Source organism: Eleutherodactylus coqui, chromosome 1, assembly GCF_035609145.1.
Source record: "Eleutherodactylus coqui strain aEleCoq1 chromosome 1, aEleCoq1.hap1, whole genome shotgun sequence".
Lineage (NCBI taxonomy): Eukaryota > Metazoa > Chordata > Amphibia > Anura > Eleutherodactylidae > Eleutherodactylus > Eleutherodactylus coqui.
This window is the reverse complement of record NC_089837.1, coordinates 530,224,539-530,247,608: the sequence shown is the minus strand read 5'-3', so window position 1 is coordinate 530,247,608 and position 23,070 is coordinate 530,224,539. Positions and strand designations below refer to the sequence as shown.

Here is a 23,070-nt window from a genome sequence, read left to right as displayed (position 1 = left end):
CGAGCAGAAGTCTTGTGGAATATAAAAATATGCCTCCCGGATGACCTTTGTGGTGTCGGCGGCGCCTGATGCTTCAGAGCTCAGTAACCCCGAGTAACCATTCATCTCCACAAAGGTCATCTGGGAAATGTTATGTAACACGTGACCCACAGACAGGGACAGAAGCCAGGGTGTACAAACATGTCCGCCGTGTGACGTCATCTGTCATAACCGTGTGTCACGGGTAGGAATCGTCGCGTCAGCTGATCGAGGTTGCGCTCCCTGATTGGATGAGCGGCTGCGCCGGAAGACGTTCTCTGATTGGTTCATGTCTCCCGGAACTCGCAGTCGTGGCGAAAGATGGCTGCGGCTGTGCTGGAGGTGGAAGTCGGGGAAGCCGGTCTGAGGGAGGCGGCGGAGGAGGTAAGAAGAGCCGGTAATGTACAGCCCTCCCCTCCTCCATCACCGCCTGAACCTCCCAGCGCTGAGCCCCCTCCATCTGCCTCACTCCACATCCCCCAAACCGCAGGTCACCCCCACAGGTCCCCATCAGCCGGGAGTCTCTGCTCCTCTGAGGGAGTCCTCAGCTGTCACGGGTAAAGCCCTGCCCTCCCCATCCCCCTCCTCCTGTCACTGCCGTCCCCCCCCCCTTCCTGGCACTGCCGTCACCCCCCCCCTCCCTTCCTGGCACTGCCGTCCCCCCCCCCCCCTTCCTGGCACTGCCGTCACCCCCCCCCCCTCCCTTCCTGGCACTGCCGTCACCCCCCCCTCCCTTCCTGGCACTGCCGTCACCCCCCCCTCCCTTCCTGGCACTGCCGTCACCCCCCCCCCCTCCCTTCCTGGCACTGCCGTCACCCCCCCCTCCCTTCCTGGCACTGCCGTCACCCCCCCTCCCTTCCTGGCACTGCCGTCACCCCCCCTCCCTTCCTGGCACTGCCGTCACCCCCCCCCTCCCTTCCTGGCACTGCCGTCACCCCCCCCCTCCCTTCCTGGCACTGCCGTCACCCCCCCCCTCCCTTCCTGGCACTGCCGTCACCCCCCCCCCCCCCTCCCTTCCTGGCACTGCCGTCACCCCCCCCCCCTCCCTTCCTGGCACTGCCGTCACCCCCCCCCCCCTCCCTTCCTGGCACTGCCGTCACCCCCCCCCCTCCCTTCCTGGCACTGCCGTCACCCCCCCCCCCCTCCCTTCCTGGCACTGCCGTCACCCCCCCCCCCTCCCTTCCTGGCACTGCCGTCACCCCCCCCCCTCCCTTCCTGGCACTGCCGTCACCCCCCCCCCCTCCCTTCCTGGCACTGCCGTCACCCCCCCCTCCCTTCCTGGCACTGCCGTCACCCCCCCCCTCCCTTCCTGGCACTGCCGTCACCCCCCCCCTCCCTTCCTGGCACTGCCGTCACCCCCCCCCCTCCCTTCCTGGCACTGCCGTCACCCCCCCCCCTCCCTTCCTGGCACTGCCGTCACCCCCCCCCTCCCTTCCTGGCACTGCCGTCACCCCCCCCTCCCTTCCTGGCACTGCCGTCACCCCCCCCCCCTCCCTTCCTGGCACTGCCGTCACCCCCCCCTCCCTTCCTGGCACTGCCGTCACCCCCCCCCCCCCTTCCTGGCACTGCCGTCACCCCCCCCCCCCTCCCTTCCTGGCACTGCTGTCACCCCCCCCCCTCCCTTCCTGGCACTGCCGTCACCCCCCCCCCTCCCTTCCTGGCACTGCCGTCACCCCCCCCCTCCCTTCCTGGCACTGCCGTCACCCCCCCCCCTCCCTTCCTGGCACTGCCGTCACCCCCCCCCCCTCCCTTCCTGGCACTGCCGTCACCCCCCCCCTCCCTTCCTGGCACTGCCGTCACACCCCCCCCCCTCCCTTCCTGGCACTGCCGTCACCCCCCCCCCCCCTCCCTTCCTGGCACTGCCGTCACCCCCCCCCCCCCCTCCCTTCCTGGCACTGCCGTCACCCCCCCCCCTCCCTTCCTGGCACTGCCGTCACCCCCCCCCCTCCCTTCCTGGCACTGCCGTCACCCCCCCCCCCCCTCCCTTCCTGGCACTGCCGTCACCCCCCCCCCCCTCCCTTCCTGGCACTGCCGTCACCCCCCCCCCTCCCCTCCTGGCACTGCTGTCACCCTCCCCTCCTGGCACTGCCGTCACCCTCCCCCCCCCCCTCCTCCTCTCCTGGCACTGCCGTCACCCCCCCCCCCCCTTCCTGGCACTGCCGTCACCCCCCCTCCCCCTGCCATCACTGTTGTCACCCTCCCTCCTCCTGTCACCGCCGGGGTCTGTAAAAATGAAGTATTGTGTTGGTTGACCCTCTGTCCGCCGGCGGACAGTGTGATGTGTGGGTATTATTGTACCTTCTCACCACCAGCAGCTCGGGGTTTGACAGGGCTTGGATGCAGGACCGCCCCGGCCACACCCCCGGCTCCTGATTGGTGAGTTCTGCAGTGATTGTAGCCCCGGCCGCAGGGACGGGGATTAGTGTAGCGGTTAGGCTTCCATGTAAGACAATCAATACTGTGGCCCCAAACCCCCGGACCCTGCGGGCAAAACTAAACCACAGGGCAGGCTGCTTCTAGATGTGGGGGACTTACAGTGCTGCCAGCAGACACAGATGAGTCCGCCCCACCGGCGCGCTGAACCCCCTTACATGTGCGGACCAGCACCTCTCCGCTCCCTCCTTGCCGGCCGCTACAAGGGAGCGGACCCGCGGATATTCACACTGCTGCCACCGGGTACAGTGCCACCAGGGATAGTGACAGCGCCCCTAGAAAGGGGAGGGCACACTGAGTGCAGCGCTGCCGGTGGGGAGGGCGCCACCGCCTACAGTGACAGCGGGTCCAGCAGCACACGCGGTATACCCGCATTAGGATACTGCTGTGCTCTGCTGACTGTCAGGATCTGCTGTGGGGGCGATAAATGGCAGCCTATCAGGAACAGGGGGAGCGTCGCCCCCTGTCAAGCACCAACTATCTTATCACCACCCACCCTTCCGGTGGTGACAAGATACAAGAATACCGCGATGCGCTGCCTCTACTCATCACCACACGGTCAGACTGAGCAGATCGCCCTCTGTTCCTCTCCACCCCCGTCATACTCTGCCCGGAGGATGTACACAGGAACCGGATTAGAAACTTGCAGAACGGGATCCCAGTGTCCCTATGGGAAGAACATTCTGTTGTTGAATCTGCGGGTGGGGGGATGGGAAGGAGTAAGAGCCCTGCGGTGCAGGTATGGGGATGGGGGCGGCAGGTGGATGGGGGCAAATAACTGTGTGCGGCCCTTTAAATAATACCACTGCAATGGGGCTGAGATGGGGGGTTATGGGCGGAGTCCTGACCACCGCTTACCATGTTATGTCTAATGATTGGGGCTGCTGTGCCCTGCTCCACCATTCCTGTAAGAAGCCACTGCCCGCAGTTAGCAGCCAGAGTGTCTCTGCCGGGGTCCTTACACCGGCCCCCATATAGCAGCGTTGGGCTCTTCTGGCCTTCAGATCTGCAGAAACGGTTCTGCAGGATTATCGGCCCCTGCGGACGGGAAGCTTCTTGTAGTCGCTGCAGATTAGATGGCGGTGCTGACATGTTCTGACCGGCTGACAGGAAGGGGTCAGCGATTCATGCTGCTTGCACCAAATTCTGACTCCCAGCAGCAACATAAATCTGGCTCCATCTGACCAGGAGATGTTTCTCCGCTGCTCAGTGATACAAGTTTTGCGCTCTTGCGATACCAAACTGCGTTCTTTTTGGGGGGGTTCAGCGCACAGAAGGACGTTTCTCTTGTCTCCCTGCAGGGAGCCTGTGATGCCATGATCATTCTGCTCACATACTGCAGTACTTCTGTACTGCGGTGCATTATCACAGGCCGTGGCAGAGCCGGACACCGTTGGCTGACATCCGGCTGCCATGACAACCCATCAGTGCGGAGGGTCAGTGACGTCACAGAGGGAACCCCTTACATGCCGCAATCCACACTGATTGTGGTATACAAGGGGTTAACAGCGGGGATCAGCGTTAACTGATGAATAATCCCCTCGATGGGCCATCAGTAGTTGATCGCTGGGGGTCCGCCACTCGGGACCCCCATGCATCAGCTGAGCAGGCCGGATGCTGTGGTCTGCCCTCGGGGCGCCGGCGTTACTCCCACTGACTAATTACTGGCAGCCCACCCGGGGGTCATCAGATGAGACCAGCCCCGATGCCCCCGAGGTGGATCATTAGTCGCGGGTTTGACGCAGGCGGCGCATGGAGTGCAGCCACCATTCAGTGCCGAACCCCTCTGACCTCCTAGATGAATTTTGTCCGGGGGTTGAAGGGTCCCTTTAAAGGGGTTGTCCAGGGTTAGAAAAACATGGCTGCTTTCTTCCAAACACAGCGCCACCCTTGTCCGCAGGTTGCGTCTTTTATTACACCTCAGCTCCCATCTATTATAATGAAGCTGAGCTGCAGTACCAGACACAACCTTGTCAAAGCTGCCCGGCGCCGCCGACTACGATGGTGTCTGACGTCCGGGGCTTCACAGGCGAGATGTCGCTGCACTCTGCGCTGTTTCGGCTGGACCTGCGCCAAAGCTCCGATGTGACCGGCCCTCGCACGTATCGGCCTGACGTCCCGGTTAACCTCACAGTGGATCATCCAAACTGGATGCAACTGTAACAAACCCGCTGCTGTGAGAAGTATTGGTATTCAGCCTCTGCAAAGGTTTCCACTCACTGAGAGCAAGCAGAGATCCTAAATGCTGGTTGGTAAACCCGAGGGGTGTACTCAGACGCTGGGCGCTCGGGGCGCCACTTCTGTACTGCCGCCATGAGGCCCACGGTTTGGGGTCTCCGGTCTGCGGTTTCATTGTATTCCCTCCCAGCGGCATCAGAGGGCAATAGATGGCATTCACCTGTCCTACCCCCGGGCTGTAACGGCTGATAACAGAGAACAGTAGATTGTATTAGGCGGAGGGTCTCACTGTCTCCTTCTCTGCAGCAGGTGGATCTGTCTGACTTGGCCCCCGAAGAGCGATGGAGGGTGGAGCACGCCAGGATGCACGCCAAGCACCGCGGCCACGAGGCCATGCACGCCGAGATGGTCCTCATCCTCATCGCCACGCTGGTGGTGGCGCAGCTGCTGCTGGTGCAGTGGAAGCAGAGGCACCCGCGGTCCTACAACGTAAGAGCGGGCGCTGTGCCCAGTGTAACTGCGGGTACAGGGCATTGTGTGCGGCGCACACGGGGGGCTTATAACCCTACTTATAGATGCTCCTTAGAGCGACGCTCTGCAGACTGACCTGCTGTAAAGCTGTCGGGGCATGCTGGGAGTTGTGGTATCAAGTTGTTGAGCCTCAGGGGCTTCTCTCATGGACGGAGGTATCGGGACGCACCGCAAGCTGCAGCGCAGCCCCCCCTTCCCACACCCCGGGGTTTCTATAGAGCGGCATTGGTCCATCATGGCGGACGCCAGCTGATCTGGATCCGCCCACAATCAGTGTGAATGGTGATTGCTGCTGAAAAAACCCTTAGAGGGGGCGTTCCAGAATACGGGCTAACTCGCTGATCAGTGGGGGTCTCCGCTGACAATCTGCGATCTGACCCCCCCCCCCCCCATCGCTCCATTCATTTCCATGGGCGTGAGGGGTGCAGCGCTCGGGGTTGCTCTGGACGTGAACGGAGCGCTGGTGCGGTAACCCCACAGTGAGAGGAACAGGGGGGACCCCTGCTGAGCTCAAGAATGGGGGTCCCAACAATTAGACCACCACTGATCAACAAAAGGCATAATTAAGGGGTTATGTCGCCCGCAGACACATTGAAGATATTTGTAATTCCACATCTAAGTCCACCGCTGCCCGGCGGGTTCTGGTGCGGCATTTACCACGTGTTGCGGTGCGTCTGGCGGGCTGGTTTCACCCGCATGAAAGGTCCCTTGGCGATTTGCCCATAATGGCAGCCAGTAGGTTGCAGCGGTGGGTACGGCCCTGTGATGGGTCTGAGTATTTCTCCCTCCCTGCAGATGGTGACGCTATTCCAGATGTGGATCGTTCCCGTCTACTTCACAGTGAAGCTGCACTGGTGGAGATTCCTGGGGATCTGGGTCCTCTTCTCCCTCATCACTGCTTTTATTACCTACAAAGCCACAAGGAAACCACTGGAACAAACCACCCCCAGGTGAGCGCCACCAACTACATGCTGTCCTCCAGAGCTGGAAGTTTACAAGGGCAATAGGGTCCCAGTTAGACCTATGGAAAGTTTACCACTAGGACCTTCCAAACTGATAAAATTAAAAAATACCTTTTATTAAATTATTTAAAAGAAAAGAAGAACAAAACACACACAAACAATCACAAGAGGAGTTATGATGTAAATAGACACCTATAACTGGTAATCAGAAGGATGTTCGAAACGTAAATTTTACGCTCGACTTGTAGAGCAAAAACACTTGCCACTCGTGTAATATGAACAATGACAGATTAGAGTCATACGATAAGACTCTATTGATGTAAATCATTGGTCATAGTCCAAGTGAAGGTGATTCAGTCTAATAGGAGGACGAATCCCATACTTGGTCAGGTATAACACCGTGCGTCAAAGGATGGAAATGACTAACACGTGAAAAAATTAGCTCATCAAGAGCGCGTCACCCAACGCGTTTCCCCCACCTAGTGGGTTCTTCAGGGGTTACAATACGCTAATCCCAACTGATGTGTCAGGTCGTGGCCAAAGTCTACTTATGGAGACCACATAGACGTCCCGAATATAGAAGGCACGCTAGTGGTCGCCAAAAAATGGTCTGTTTGCGTCCATTTACGGATGCTATGCACTGAAAAGATAAAAGGTGCGTTGTAGGTAAAAACAGACCAAAAAATAATTGACCTTAAGCGTGACAAAAAAAAAAAAATATATTTTTTATTTTGTCACCACTGTGGTCATAAAAAGAGCATAACTACACTCTTAGTACAAGAAAAGGGCAGGGAGATATATCCCAAGCCCTAAAGCCGTTAGATAGAAACACGATCTGCAGTCCCTATGGTCCTAAAGATAGAACAAAAGTACCTAGCAGATATAAACTAACTTAGGTTGCTAGATACATGGATAAGTGCAACCAAAGTAAGTAGTAACGGGGAACTCGCCCCTAAATCAGGACCCAAAACTGAAATCAAATAAAAGAAAGAAACGGCGGCATGTCAGTCCTTGTGGTGGACTGACAGCATAATGAATAGCTAGTCCAAGGAGCTTTAAATAGGGTTCCCAAAGAAACACCCATGGGCGGGTGTGTATACACAGAGCCAATCAGAGTTGAATTGGGAGGTGTCCACCTTGTCCCTGGTAGCCATGGCTACCTGTACACTAATGCTTGTGCTGTTAGTTTAAATGAACCCAGAGTACTTACATCTAATGCATAATGCAGAGGGATATGAAGCGCTTATAAAGCGCCAGCCAGCGATCACATGGCACTGACTGATCCCTTCTGTAGCATATCATAAGCCTCTGAGGTCCGGATTGTAGATGGGTGACGTCATGACGTTAAGGGGGCGTGGCTACGTAGCCAGCGCCGAGATCACATGACGATGCATGTGATATTATACCCGATGCTTTATAGAAGAAGATAAATGGCACTACGGTCATACAGACCGCCAGCCAAAGCATCAGAGATGATAACAGGCATCACAACCAAGGCATCCGTTATCCGGAGCCCAGGTAGTGACGTCATGACGTTCGGGGGGTGTGGCTACGTAGCTGATGTGATCACATGACGAGGTATGTCACTGTCAGCGTCATGTGATGCAAGAGGAGGCGGGTACAAGGTTTAGCTGGACTGTTAACCATGGCAACGTTTGTAATGTTTAACCAGAGTTGCTGGGAGACACAGAAAGGATGTTGATTTGTCTGCACTAAGACCAGCAGTCATGGAAAGCACTGTTATATGCCAGGAATTAGTGTGGATAATATCCGGATTCCGAGCCAAGGTAACGATTAAAGATAGAAATAAGGGCTATTAGAGTAGCATGGAACGATTACTGCTGTTATATTACAGATCCCCATGACGCTGCCGGCTCAGATAGAGGTGAATCAGTGCAAAAATAATTTTGCCTAAAAAAGCCACATGGAGATGATGGAACCGCATGTATTTGCCCATGAGTGTTTACTTGGGGAAAAAAAAAAAAAAAAAAACACTCATGGGCAAATACATGCGGTTCCATCATCTCCATGTGGCTTTTTTAGGCAAAATTATTTTTGCACTGATTCACCTCTATCTGAGCCGGCAGCGTCATGGGGATCTGTAATATAACAGCAGTAATCGTTCCATGCTACTCCAATAGCCCTTATTTCTATCTTTAATCGTTACCTTGGCTCGGAATCCGGATATTATCCACACTAATTCCTGGCATATAACAGTGCTTTCCATGACTGCTGGTCTTAGTGCAGACAAATCAACATCCTTTCTGTGTCTCCCAGCAACTCTGGTTAAACATTACAAACGTTGCCATGGTTAACAGTCCAGCTAAACCTTGTACCCGCCTCCTCTTGCATCACATGACGCTGACAGTGACATACCTCGTCATGTGATCACATCAGCTACGTAGCCACACCCCCCGAACGTCATGACGTCACTACCTGGGCTCCGGATAACGGATGCCTTGGTTGTGATGCCTGTTATCATCTCTGATGCTTTGGCTGGCGGTCTGTATGACCGTAGTGCCATTTATCTTCTTCTATAAAGCATCGGGTATAATATCACATGCATCGTCATGTGATCTCGGCGCTGGCTACGTAGCCACGCCCCCTTAACGTCATGACGTCACCCATCTACAATCCGGACCTCAGAGGCTTATGATATGCTACAGAAGGGATCAGTCAGTGCCATGTGATCGCTGGCTGGCGCTTTATAAGCGCTTCATATCCCTCTGCATTATGCATTAGATGTAAGTACTCTGGGTTCATTTAAACTAACAGCACAAGCATTAGTGTACCGGTAGCCATGGCTACCAGGGACAAGGTGGACACCTCCCAATTCAACTCTGATTGGCTCTGTGTATACACACCCGCCCATGGGTGTTTCTTTGGGAACCCTATTTAAAGCTCCTTGGACTAGCTATTCATTATGCTGTCAGTCCACCACAAGGACTGACATGCCGCCGTTTCTTTCTTTTATTTGATTTCAGTTTTGGGTCCTGATTTAGGGGCGAGTTCCCCGTTACTACTTACTTTGGTTGCACTTATCCATGTATCTAGCAACCTAAGTTAGTTTATATCTGCTAGGTAGTTTCGTTCTATCTTTAGGACCATAGGGACTGCAGATCGTGATTCTATCTAACGGCTTTAGGGCTTGGGATATATCTCCCTGCCCTTTTCTTGTACTAAGAGTGTAGTTATGCTCTTTTTATGACCACAGTGGTGACAAAGAAAAATTTTTATTTTTTTTTGTCACGCTTAAGGTCAATTATTTTTTGGTCTGTTTTTACCTACAACGCACCTTTTATCTTTTCGGTGCATAGCATCCGTAAATGGACGCAAACAGACCATTTTTTGGCGACCACTAGCGTGCCTTCTATATTCGGGACGTCTATGTGGTCTCCATAAGTAGACTTTGGCCACGACATGACACATCAGTTGGGATTAGCGTACTGTAACCCCTGAAGAACCCACTAGGTGGGGGAAACGCGTTGGGTGACGCGCTCTTGATGAGCTAATTTTTTCACGTGCTAGTCATTTCCATCCTTTGACGCACGGTGTTATACCTGACCAAGTATGGGATTCGTCCTCCTATTAGACTGAATCACCTTCACTTGGACTATGACCAATGATTTACATCAATAGAGTCTTATCGTATGACTCTAATCTGTCATTGTTCATATTACACGAGTGGCAAGTGTTTTTGCTCTACAAGTCGAGCGTAAAATTTACGTTTCGAACATCCTTCTGATTACCAGTTATAGGTGTCTATTTACATCATAACTCCTCTTGTGATTGTTTGTGTTTTGTTCTTCTTTTCTTTTAAGTAATTTAATAAAAGGTATTTTTTAATTTTATCAGTTTGGAAGGTCCTAGTGGTAAACTGTCCTCTAGAGCTGCACTCACTATTCTGCTGGTGGAGTCACTATATACATACATTACTTATCCTGTACTGCTCCTGAGTTACATCCTGTATTATACCCCAGAGCTGCACTCACTATTCTGCTGGTGGAGTCACTGTGTACATACATTACTTACCCTGTATTATACTCCAGAGCTGCACTCACCATTCTGCTGGTGGAGTCACTGTGTACATATATTACTTATCCTGTACTGACCCTGAGTTACATCCTGTATTATACTCCAGAGCTGCACTCACTATTCTGCTGGTGGAGTCACTGTGTACATACATTACTTATCCTGTACTGATCCTGAGTTACATCCTGTATTATACTCCAGAGCTGCACTCACTATTCTGCAGGTGGAGTCACTGTGTACATACATTACTTATCCTGTACTGAACCTGAGTTACATCCTGTATTATAGTGCAGAGCTGCACTCACTATTCTGCTGGTGGAGTCACTGTGTACATACATTACTTATCCTGTACTGAACCTGAGTTACATCCTGTATTATCCTCCAGAGCTGCACTCACTATTCTGCAGGTGGAGTCACTGTGTACATACATTACTTATCCTGTACTGATCCTGAGTTACATCCTGTATTATACCCCAGAGCTGCACTCATTATTCTGCTGGTGGAGTCACTGTGTACATACATTACTTATCCTGTACTGATCCTGAGTTACATCCTGTATTATACTCCAGAGCTGCACTCACTATTCTGCTGGCGGAGTCACTGTGTACATACATTACTTATCCTGTACTGATCCTGAGTTACATCCTGTATTATACCCCAGAGCTGCACTCACTATTCTGCTGGTGGAGTTACTGTGTACATATATTACTGATCCTGTATTATCCTCCAGAGCTGCACTCACTATTCTGCTGGTGGAGTCACTGTGTACATACATTACTTATCCTGTACTGATCCTGAGTTACATCCTGTATTATACTCCAGAGCTGCACTCACTATTCTGCAGGTGGAGTCACTGTGTACATACATTACTTATCCTGTACTGAACCTGAGTTACATCCTGTATTATACTGCAGAGCTGCACTCACTATTCTGCTGGTGGAGTCACTGTGTACATACATTACTTATCCTGTACTGAACCTGAGTTACATCCTGTATTATCCTCCAGAGCTGCACTCACTATTCTGCTGGTGGAGTCACTATATACATACATTACTTATCCTGTACTGATCCTGAGTTACATCCTGTATTATACCCCAGAGCTGCACTCACTATTCTGCTGGTGGAGTCACTGTGTACATACATTACTTATCCTGTACTGATCCTGAGTTACATCCTGTATTATCCTCCAGAGCTGCACTCACTATTCTGCAGGTGGAGTCACTGTGTACATATATTACTGATCCTGTATTATCCTCCAGAGCTGCACTCACTATTCTGCTGGTGGAGTCACTGTGTACATACATTACTTATCCTGTACTGATCCTGAGTTACATCCTGTATTATACTCTAGAGCTGCACTCACTATTCTGCTGGTGGAGTCACTATATACATACATTACTTATCCTGTACTGATCCTGAGTTACATCCTGTATTATACCCCAGAGCTGCACTCACTATTCTGCTGGTGGAGTCACTGTGTACATACATTACTTACCCTGTATTATACTCCAGAGCTGCACTCACCATTCTGCTGGTGGAGTCACTGTGTACATACATTACTTATCCTGTACTGACCCTGAGTTACATCCTGTATTATACTCCAGAGCTGCACTCACTATTCTGCTGGTGGAGTCACTGTGTACATACATTACTTATCCTGTACTGAACCTGAGTTACATCCTGTATTATCCTCCAGAGCTGCACTCACTATTCTGCAGGTGGAGTCACTGTGTACATACATTACTTATCCTGTACTGATCCTGAGTTACATCCTGTATTATACCCCAGAGCTGCACTCACTATTCTGCTGGTGGAGTCACTGTGTACATACATTACTTATCCTGTACTGATCCTGAGTTACATCCTGTATTATCCTCCAGAGCTGTACTCACTATTCTGCTGGTGGTGTCATTGTGTACATACATTACTTATCCTGTATTATCCTCCAGAGCTGCACTCACTATTCTGCAGGTGGAGTCACTGTGTACATACATTACTTATCCTGTACTGATCCTGAGTTACATCCTGTATTATACTCCAGAGCTGCACTCACTATTCTGCTGGTGGAGTCACTGTGTACATACATTACTTATCCTGTACTGATCCTGAGTTACATCCTGTATTATACCCCAGAGCTGCACTCACTATTCTGCTGGTGGAGTCACTGTGTACATATATTACTGATCCTGTATTATACTCCAGAGCTGCACTCACTATTCTGCTGGTGGAGTCACTGTGTACATACATTACTTATCCTGTACTGATCCTGAGTTAAATCCAGTATTATACCCCAGAGCTGCACTCACTATTCTGCTGGTGGAGTCACTGTGTACATACATTACTTATCCTGTACTGATCCTGAGTTACATCCTGTATTATACTCCAGAGCTGCACTCACTATTCTGCTGGTGGAGTCACTGTGTACATACATTACTTATCCTGTACTGATCCTGAGTTACATCCTGTATTATCCCCCAGAGCTGCACTCACTATTCTGCTGGTGGAGTCACTGTGTACATACATTACTTATCCTGTACTGATCCTGAGTTACATCCTGTATTATACCCCAGAGCTGCACTCACTATTCTGCTGGTGGAGTTACTGTGTACATACATTACTTATCCTGTACTGATCCTGAGTTACATCTTGTATTTTTCTCCAGAGCTGCACTCACTATTCTGCTGGTGGAGTCACTGTGTACATACATTACTTATCCTGTACTGCTCCTGAGTTACATCTGTATTATACTGCAGAGCTGCACTCACTATTCTGCTGGTGGAGTCACTGTGTACATACATTACTTATCCTGTACTGCTCCTGAGTTACATCCTGTATTATACTCCAGAGCTGCACTCACTATTCTGCTGGTGGAGTCACCGTGTACATATATTACTGATCCTGTATTATACTCCAGAGCTGCACTCACTATTCTGCAGGTGGAGTCACTGTGTACATATATTACTGATCCTGTATTATCCTCCAGAGCTGCACTCACTATTCTGCTGGTGGAGTCACTGTGTACATACATTACTTATCCTGTACTGATCCTGAGTTACATCCTGTATTATACTCCAGAGCTGCACTCACTATTCTGCAGGTGGAGTCACTGTGTACATACATTACTTATCCTGTACTGAACCTGAGTTACATCCTGTATTATACTGCAGAGCTGCACTCACTATTCTGCTGGTGGAGTCACTGTGTACATACATTACTTATCCTGTACTGAACCTGAGTTACATCCTGTATTATCCTCCAGAGCTGCACTCACTATTCTGCAGGTGGAGTCACTGTGTACATACATTACTTATCCTGTACTGATCCTGAGTTACATCCTGTATTATACCCCAGAGCTGCACTCACTATTCTGCTGGTGGAGTCACTGTGTACATACATTACTTATCCTGTACTGATCCTGAGTTACATCCTGTATTATCCTCCAGAGCTGCACTCACTATTCTGCAGGTGGAGTCACTGTGTACATATATTACTGATCCTGTATTATCCTCCAGAGCTGCACTCACTATTCTGCTGGTGGAGTCACTGTGTACATACATTACTTATCCTGTACTGATCCTGAGTTACATCCTGTATTATACTCTAGAGCTGCACTCACTATTCTGCTGGTGGAGTCACTATATACATACATTACTTATCCTGTACTGATCCTGAGTTACATCCTGTATTATACCCCAGAGCTGCACTCACTATTCTGCTGGTGGAGTCACTGTGTACATACATTACTTACCCTGTATTATACTCCAGAGCTGCACTCACCATTCTGCTGGTGGAGTCACTGTGTACATACATTACTTATCCTGTACTGACCCTGAGTTACATCCTGTATTATACTCCAGAGCTGCACTCACTATTCTGCTGGTGGAGTCACTGTGTACATACATTACTTATCCTGTACTGAACCTGAGTTACATCCTGTATTATCCTCCAGAGCTGCACTCACTATTCTGCAGGTGGAGTCACTGTGTACATACATTACTTATCCTGTACTGATCCTGAGTTACATCCTGTATTATACCCCAGAGCTGCACTCACTATTCTGCTGGTGGAGTCACTGTGTACATACATTACTTATCCTGTACTGATCCTGAGTTACATCCTGTATTATCCTCCAGAGCTGTACTCACTATTCTGCTGGTGGAGTCACTGTGTACATACATTACTGATCCTGTATTATACTCCAGAGCTGCACTCACTATTCTGCTGGTGGAGTCACTGTGTACATACATTACTTATCCTGTACTGATCCTGAGTTAAATCCAGTATTATACCCCAGAGCTGCACTCACTATTCTGCTGGTGGAGTCACTGTGTACATACATTACTTATCCTGTACTGATCCTGAGTTACATCCTGTATTATACTCCAGAGCTGCACTCACTATTCTGCTGGTGGAGTCACTGTGTACATACATTACTTATCCTGTACTGATCCTGAGTTACATCCTGTATTATACCCCAGAGCTGCACTCACTATTCTGCTGGTGGAGTTACTGTGTACATACATTACTTATCCTGTACTGATCCTGAGTTACATCTTGTATTTTTCTCCAGAGCTGCACTCACTATTCTGCTGGTGGAGTCACTGTGTACATACATTACTTATCCTGTACTGCTCCTGAGTTACATCTGTATTATACTGCAGAGCTGCACTCACTATTCTGCTGGTGGAGTCACTGTGTACATACATTACTTATCCTGTACTGCTCCTGAGTTACATCTGTATTATACTGCAGAGCTGCACTCATTATTCTGCTGGTGGAGTCACTGTGTACATACATTACTTATCCTGTACTGATCCTGAGTTACATCCTGTATTATACTGCAGAGCTGCACTCACTATTCTGCTGGTGGAGTCACTGTGTACATACATTACTTATCCTGTACTGATCCTGAGTTACATCCTGTATTATACTGCAGAGCTGCACTCACTATTCTGCTGGTGGAGTCACTGTGTACATACATTACTTATCCTGTACTGCTCCTGAGTTACATCCTGTATTATACCCCAGAGCTGCACTCCCTATTTTGCTGGTGGAGTCACTGTGTACATACATTACTTATCCTGTACTGATGCTGAGTTACATCCTGTATTATCCCCCAGAGCTGCACTCACTATTCTGCTGGTGGAGTCACTGTGTACATACATTACTTATCCTGTACTGATCCTGAGTTACATCCTGTATTATACCCCAGAGCTGCACTCACTATTCTGCTGGTGGAGTTACTGTGTACATACATTACTTATCCTGTACTGATCCTGAGTTACATCTTGTATTTTTCTCCAGAGCTGCACTCACTATTCTGCTGGTGGAGTCACTGTGTACATACATTACTTATCCTGTACTGCTCCTGAGTTACATCTGTATTATACTGCAGAGCTGCACTCACTATTCTGCTGGTGGAGTCACTGTGTACATACATTACTTATCCTGTACTGCTCCTGAGTTACATCTGTATTATACTGCAGAGCTGCACTCATTATTCTGCTGGTGGAGTCACTGTGTACATACATTACTTATCCTGTACTGATCCTGAGTTACATCCTGTATTATACTGCAGAGCTGCACTCACTATTCTGCTGGTGGAGTCACTGTGTACATACATTACTTATCCTGTACTGATCCTGAGTTACATCCTGTATTATACTGCAGAGCTGCACTCACTATTCTGCTGGTGGAGTCACTGTGTACATACATTACTTATCCTGTACTGCTCCTGAGTTACATCCTGTATTATACCCCAGAGCTGCACTCCCTATTTTGCTGGTGGAGTCACTGTGTACATACATTACTTATCCTGTACTGATGCTGAGTTACATCCTGTATTATACCCCAGAGCTGCACCCACTATTCTGCTGGTGGAGTCACTGTGTACATACATTACTTATCCTGTACTGATCCTGAGTTACATCCTGTATTATACTCCAGAGCTGCACTCACTATTCTGCTGGTGGAGTCACTGTGTACATACATTACTTATCCTGTACTGCTCCTGAGTTACATCCTGTATTATACCCCAGAGCTGCACTCACTATTTTGCTGGTGGAGTCACTGTGTACATACATTACTTATCCTGTACTGATCCTGAGTTACATCCTGTATTATACCCCAGAGCTGCACTCACTATTTTGCTGGTGGATTCACTGTGTACATACATTACTTATCCTGTACTGATGCTGAGTTACATCCTGTATTATACTCCAGAGCTGCACTCACTATTCTGCTGGTGGAGTTACTGTGTACATACATTACTTATCCTGTACTGCTCCTGAGTTACATCCTGTATTATACCCCAGAGCTGCACTCACTATTCTGCTGGTGGAGTCACTGTGTATATACATTACTTATCCTGTACTGATCCTGAGTTACATCCTGTATTATACCCCAGAGCTGCACTCACTATTCTGCTGGTGGAGTCACTGTGTACATACATTACTTATCCTGTACTGATCCTGAGTTACATCCTGTATTATACTCCAGAGCTGCACTCACTATTCTGCTGGTGGAGTCACTGTGTACATACATTACTTATCCTGTACTGACCCTGAGTTACATCCTGTATTATACTCCAGAGCTGCACTCACTATTCTGCTGGTGGAGTCACTGTGTACATACATTACTTACCCTGTACTGACCCTGAGTTACATCCTGTATTATACTCCAGAGCTGTGCTCACTGTTCTCCTTGCTCCTGCAGGCTGGTGTATAAATGGTTCCTGCTGCTGTATAAGATGAGCTACGCTACGGGTATTGTGGGATACATCGCTGTCATGTTTACGCTCTTTGGTCTCAATCTCTTGTTCCGGTAAGTCTGTCCTGCCGGTGACTACATCCCGCTCCCCCTGTCCGCCTCCCGCTGGGTCTCCTGTCATCTGCTGGAGAGTGAAGACCCCCGGGTCAAACTGATGTAATCGCGTCTGATCAGCTTTATTGATTAGTGAGCAGCGAGTCCCGGTGAGGGATTTCTTCATGCATTACCACTGGAGTCCACCAGAGGTCACTGTTATAATACTAGATCTGACTTGTAATACCTGCAGGACAGCTAGGGGCAGCAGTGAGTTTGTAGGGTCAGTAATAGGAGGGAAACGTTGCACATCAGGTGGAAGATATGGCGTTCGTATTGTGCGCCGTTTTTATCAAAGTTTACCGCCATCACTTCTCTGAGAACAGCTGTGGGCGCCGCCAGATGGAACATTAATGGGCACGGTCCGCCCGTTCTGGGGGGTTTTCAGGCTTTGCTGTAATTCAGTAGATGTTGGTAGTTCAGTAACAGTTCGCCGCGCCATTTGATGGGTTGGCGGCCGCTGGTGTGTGACGCTCTGTGCTCTTCCTTCCGCTTCTCATGTTCTTCTGTGTTCTTCGCAGCATAAAGCCGGAGGACGCCATGGACTTCGGCATCTCCCTCCTCTTCTACGGACTCTACTACGGCGTGCTCGGCCGCGACTTTGCAGAAATGTGCGCAGATTACATGGCGTCCACCATCGGTGTAAGTTGTCCCCTTCTCTTGTGTTGCAGTAGACCGCCCGGCGGTCAGCCCCGACGCCGCGGCCCGGCGGTCAGCCCCGACGCCGCGGCCCGGCGTGTACGGAGGAGCGGCCTGGCTCACCTTGTATCGTCTGCTCAGTTTTACAGCGCCTCAGGGATGCCCACCAAGCACCTCTCGGACAACGTGTGCGCCGTCTGTGGGCAGCGGATCTTCGTGGATGTGAATGAAGAAGGGATCATCGAGAACACCTACAGACTGTCCTGTAACCATGTGTATCCTTGCTGCAGCGCTGCCCCCTGCTGGAGGGGAGGACCACCACTTTGTATATAGGAGTCCTCATGCCCCCCTCACCCGGGCAGCTGGGTGACCACTGCTATGGCCGCCAGTACAGCTTCTGTTAGGGGTCTCCCCGCCGTCCTCCAGACGCACAGAGGATGATGCCTGATGATAGGGGAGGCCGGTTGGGGGGCGGCTGGCTGTGATGGCGGCCATATTTGTTTTCACATCAACTTCCTGCCATGAAGCCATTCTCATTATGGGATCATCTACGCCCTCTGCTGGTCAGTGAGGGGTCCGGCAGGGTGTCCTCGGGGGAGGGGTGGGGGTTTTATGTATTTCTGTACCCCTGATGTGCTGCTATTCGCCTTAACGCTGCGTCTTCCAGATTCCACGAGTTCTGTATCCGCGGCTGGTGCATTGTGGGCAAGAAACAGACGTGTCCGTACTGCAAGGAGAAGGTCGACCTGAAGAGGATGTTCAGCAACCCGTATCCTGCGCTGTGTACAGGGGGTAGGGGGGGGTGGCGGAGGTATACTGCGCTGTGTACAGGGGGTAGGGGGGGTGGCGGAGGTATACTGCGCTGTGTACAGGGGGCAGGGGGGGTGGCGGAGGTATACTGCGCTGTGTACAGGGGGTAGCGGAGGTATCCTGTGCCGGGCTGTGGTCAGGGGGGTATGTGAACACTGATCGCGGCTGTTAACCCTTTACATGCTGCTGTGAGTTCAGACAACAGCATTTAACTACCTCGGTTGAAGTTCGTGGTTCCTGAATGGTGTCCCCCAATCAGGAGGGGCTGCTCGGTTGTAGAGACCCCCCCCCCCTCAGATCGCGGTATATTAGAATACTATGGGATTGCATTAAAAAATGTAAAAGGGAGTAAAAAACACAAAACTCATTCTAAAAAAATAGGATGTTAAAAATAAAAACCCTTTTAAGTGCGGAGAATGAAAACCGTGCGGCGCGGGCAGGCCGTGGGCTTAAAGACGGGGTTTGATCATACTTGATTGAAATATTCTTTTTGCCTTTCACTGATGGTAAACAGCGCCCGTCCGCACGAGGGTGATCAGTGGTAGGGGACCTCTAAGTGTGGCGGCCCTAGAAGCCCTCCGTGGGTTATGGGCTGCCATGCTCGCCAATCGGCACTCTCTGATCACGTTGCAGGAAGGGTTCCCCCCCCCCCCCCCCCCCCCATGCAGTCAGCTATCACTGTGGCACCTAACCAGTTAATTGCTGCAGTCAGAGTCAACTGTGATCCCAAAAGTCCCCAGCAGGGGTCAGACATCCGTGTTCACTCTGAACTCTATAATTTACTATTCAGATGCCCTTGTCAAAGCTGGCGGCAGGTCTGCCCAGTCCTGAGCCCATTGGCAGCCCACTGCTGAATCGGGGGCGCTGATGGGCTAACATGACAGCCCTGAGCTTACTGGAGGTTCCCAAGGCTGCCACACATGGATGCCCATCATGGCCTGCCTGTGGCAACATCAACACCCGCTGTATACTGCAATACTGAAGTCCTGCAGTGTAGGGTACAAATGATCATAACTTCAAGCCTTAACAGGAGACAAGATTTTAAAAAATTTAGTTCAAAAACTTCCATTTTCCCCATAAAAATTCTAAACCGTTAAACGTCGGGCGCTGCCAGGGGGCACAAACGGCCGAACCACTAAAATATCACCGTTCACCCAGCAGTTCGGGGGCCAGAAGTGTACGTTTTCTTTTTTTCTTGCATCTCGGCTCCAAATAACAATTTGAATATGAAATGGACAAAAGAACATCTGAGGCGCAAGATGGTAAAAACTGCAGCTCCCCCGCCCCAGCGAGCTGCGGCCCGCCCACTGCGCAGGACAGTATGGTTAGGAGTCTCCGGCAGAAAGCAATTCTTGTTATCCCTGCTATCGTGCCGCCGAACAAAGTTCATGCCCCTCTTCCTGCCCTGTGAGCGAGCGGCGAGAAGACCCCCCCCCCCTTCGGCTCGGTCAACTAAAGAGTTCTGGCTCTTGGAAGGCGGAGATGGAAAATATGAAAAATCGCTGGTCCTGAAAGGGTTAAGTATGAGCGCAGCTCTTGGGAGAGAAGCATGATGGCCCTAAGAGCTGCACCGTCTGCTCTCAGTGGGGGAACGTAGAAGGGCTGGCACTGCTGCATGTGCCAACACAGGGATGGCACTGGTTACTGTGAGTGGCTGGTAGCCTTCCTTCCATACAGAAGACCCCAGAAAGTGTGAGTCAGGGGGTTTGGGTTCTGCTGGGGTGGATGAAGGATGTCTGGTCTTCACAGCCGGGGTCCTTCAGGGGGGGCAGAGGACCCCCTACTGCAAGCCAACCCGATTAACCTAAAATAAGGGAATGCAGAAGTATTCACACCCCTTACTATAAAACCACATGTGGACTGCGAGCTGGTCTATAACTCTATGCCGTCGGATGCAGAGTGCCCTCCAGGGGGCGACGTGGATCCCCCTCCCCGCCTGCTGTACATCTGTATTGTGGAGGGCTCTGCCAAACCATGGCGCACAGAAAACCATGCAGCGCGGAAGCCTCCTGGCAGGATGGATCAGCCGGGCCTTACAGAATGGGAAGAAGTCACATCTATCTTAAAGGGGTTAGAAAAACATGGCTGCTCTCTTCCAAGCACAGCGCCACCCTTGTCTGTGGGTTGTGTGCGGTATTGCAGCTCGGCTCCATTAAAGTGAATGAGAGTTAAACTGCAAAAGCAGACGCAACCCACGGACCAGGGGGGCGCGGTGTTTGGAAGGGAGCAGCCATCTTTTTGTAACCCAGGACAACCCCTTTACTCCCTAACATAAGTTTGTCTTGGCTGCCCGCTACTTAAGGCAACAGGACGTAAACGTAGGGTGTAAGTGAGCCCATGCCATCTGCAGCGGGCAGCAGCTGTGACTGGCGAGTACACCGACCCCCGCTGTTAACACCTTACATGCCATGGTCAGTGTTGATCGCTACATGTAAAGGCTTCACAGGGGGTGCTGCTCGCTCGGCGGCCAACTAAGTGATCAAAAAAGCTGTATGTGCCCCAAAATTGTACCAATAAAAACTCCCCGCGCCCCGCCCCCGCCCACCGGAAAGTAAGTCTGGGATTTTTGAAAGCAGCGATTTAAAAAAATATCCCCAAAAAAGAGTTGATTGTGCAAAAGTGGAAAAACCTAAAAATGTATAGAATGGATCGTCCTCGCCGGCAGAAACGGCAGCGTGTCCGAAAACAACCATAAAACACATCAGAATTGGTGTTTTCTCCTGTCCCTGTAAAACAATACAAAGCTGCCGCTGCCCCCCTTGTCCGGCTGCAGGGTGGGGGAGGGTGGGGGGAGTGTGGGTTACGGTTTCTGAAAAGTGGAGATAACAATCCTCCAAAAATCATTGCATCATTATGACCAAAATAGGCGGCGTCACTAAGGGGTTAATCTGGGCGACCTGAAGACATGCCGCCACAAAGGGACCTGTGACAACCCTGGCGGAGCTGCCATGGTCTGTGTGCAGGATGGGCAGACCCTGCTGCTAACATACAGATCCGATAAGACTGTGTAGCTGGTCTGCTGGTGCCCATCTGTCCAGCAGTGCCTCCACACAGTCAGGGGGTTAGTGGTACTACATCTGAGTTATAAACACCATGGGGTGTAAATACTTGTGCCCTTGGGGCTTTAATGTTTAAGAACGGGGGTTGTGCCATCATGTTGGGGGGGGGGGGGGGTGCCGTCACATCGGATTGTGAGCTGTCACATGGGATTACTTCTGTTCTGCCTCCTTGACTGGTGTGCCCAGCTGGGAGCGACCCCACGTCATGTACGGGCAGCTGCTGGACTGGTTGCGGTACCTGGTGGCATGGCAGCCCGTCATCATTGGACTGGTACAGGGCATCAACTACTGCCTGGGGCTGGAATGAGCCGCGCCGCCACTTCCTGAGACGCTCCAGCTCCTCACCGGAGGGAAGACACAGCGACGCCGGCGGCATCTTCATCGGGTTTTTCATGTTCCCCTCCCCCCCCACCTCCCTCCCCTTTTTGCCACTGGAGCTGCTCGGCGCTCTCCCCCGCAGTGTTCGCTGCCGCCGCGCTGGAGGGCCCCCGGTCGTATTATTTATTTATAACGGCGTCTCGTCTCTACGTTTTTTGGCGCCGCGCGTTCTGTATCTAGTTCTTCCCTCAACCACTGAAACGCGTCGGGATCTTACTCCACCACGGTTCTGCCTCCATCACCCTGGCCGCGGCGCGCAGTGGGGGTGGATCTTCACCCGCTGACCGTGGACTTGCTGCTAGCTGCCGCCGCCCCCGGGTCGTACAATCCCACCATTTTTTCGTCCCTGCGATCGGGCTTTGTGTAACATTTCGGGTGTTCGTCGCACCGCTAACTTCCCACACAGCGGGGGAGGGGCTATTTATAATGATGTTGTCACGTCAGACGCGGCCGCGGTTGGGTCTCGTCTTTTACGCGATCCCGTTTGAATTTTACCGTTTTTTTTTTATGGAGGAGCGTCAGGTTTTGTATCGCCTCGTGTACACAGCGGACGTTTGTAGTAACGAAGGAAACCAATAAAGACAACACAATTAATGGACGTCCGACCGTGATATCAGGCGACCGCGCTCAGTCTGGGGAGGCGAGGTCACGTGTGGCCGCCATTACAGGGAGACGCCCTCTTTCATAGACCCTCCCTAGAGGACTGAGCCTGTCTGATAGATTCTGCTTGCTGTCAGTGAATCCATTCTTGTCTGTTGTGTCCCGCTCACACAGCTGAAGGTTCGTTACTACACCGATGTGTCCGTCCTACTTCTGATGGCAGCAGCGCACAGTCCATGAAGGAAGTGATGCAGGTGGGCGCCGGCCGTCCGCTCGCACCTCATTCGTCGTCAACAGGGGTAAAAGGGGCGATTTTATCAGAGTTGCAGAAAGGGATGATTACTGATTTTCGGGGGGGGGGGGGGGGGGGCGGATCGCTGCAGTGGAGCAGCTCACCGTGACAATGAACCAGGGGCGACCGGACGCCAACGAATGGTTCAGAGAACCCGACTGCATATGGAGCTCCGCAGCCAACGAATGGTCACTGGGGCAGCGGAAGAGAAGGCTTTGATCCGCATGTCAGGATCGGCATTGGACCGCTGCTGATTGGGGGGTGGGGGTGGGGGGGG

General features: G+C 51.3%; 1 protein-coding gene across 2 annotated transcripts; it reads left to right on the top strand.

Annotated features, from left to right (window-relative positions):
- The first annotated feature begins 253 nt into the window (after positions 1-253).
- RNF121 (ring finger protein 121) lies at positions 254-22,499 on the top strand. 2 transcript variants are annotated; one of them, XM_066588400.1, is made up of 8 exons: positions 254-402; positions 4,936-5,118; positions 5,956-6,110; positions 16,869-16,976; positions 17,537-17,657; positions 17,796-17,929; positions 18,322-18,423; positions 21,699-22,499. In XM_066588400.1, the coding sequence occupies exons 1-8, from the start codon at positions 340-342 to the stop codon at positions 22,183-22,185; spliced, it is 1,353 nt and encodes a 450-aa protein (XP_066444497.1). In that variant the 5' UTR covers positions 254-339; the 3' UTR covers positions 22,186-22,499. The 2 variants fall into 2 exon arrangements, with proteins under 2 accessions (XP_066444497.1, XP_066444496.1); XM_066588399.1 differs by having other exon boundaries at positions 21,710-21,974.
- The last annotated feature ends 571 nt before the right edge of the window (positions 22,500-23,070 follow it).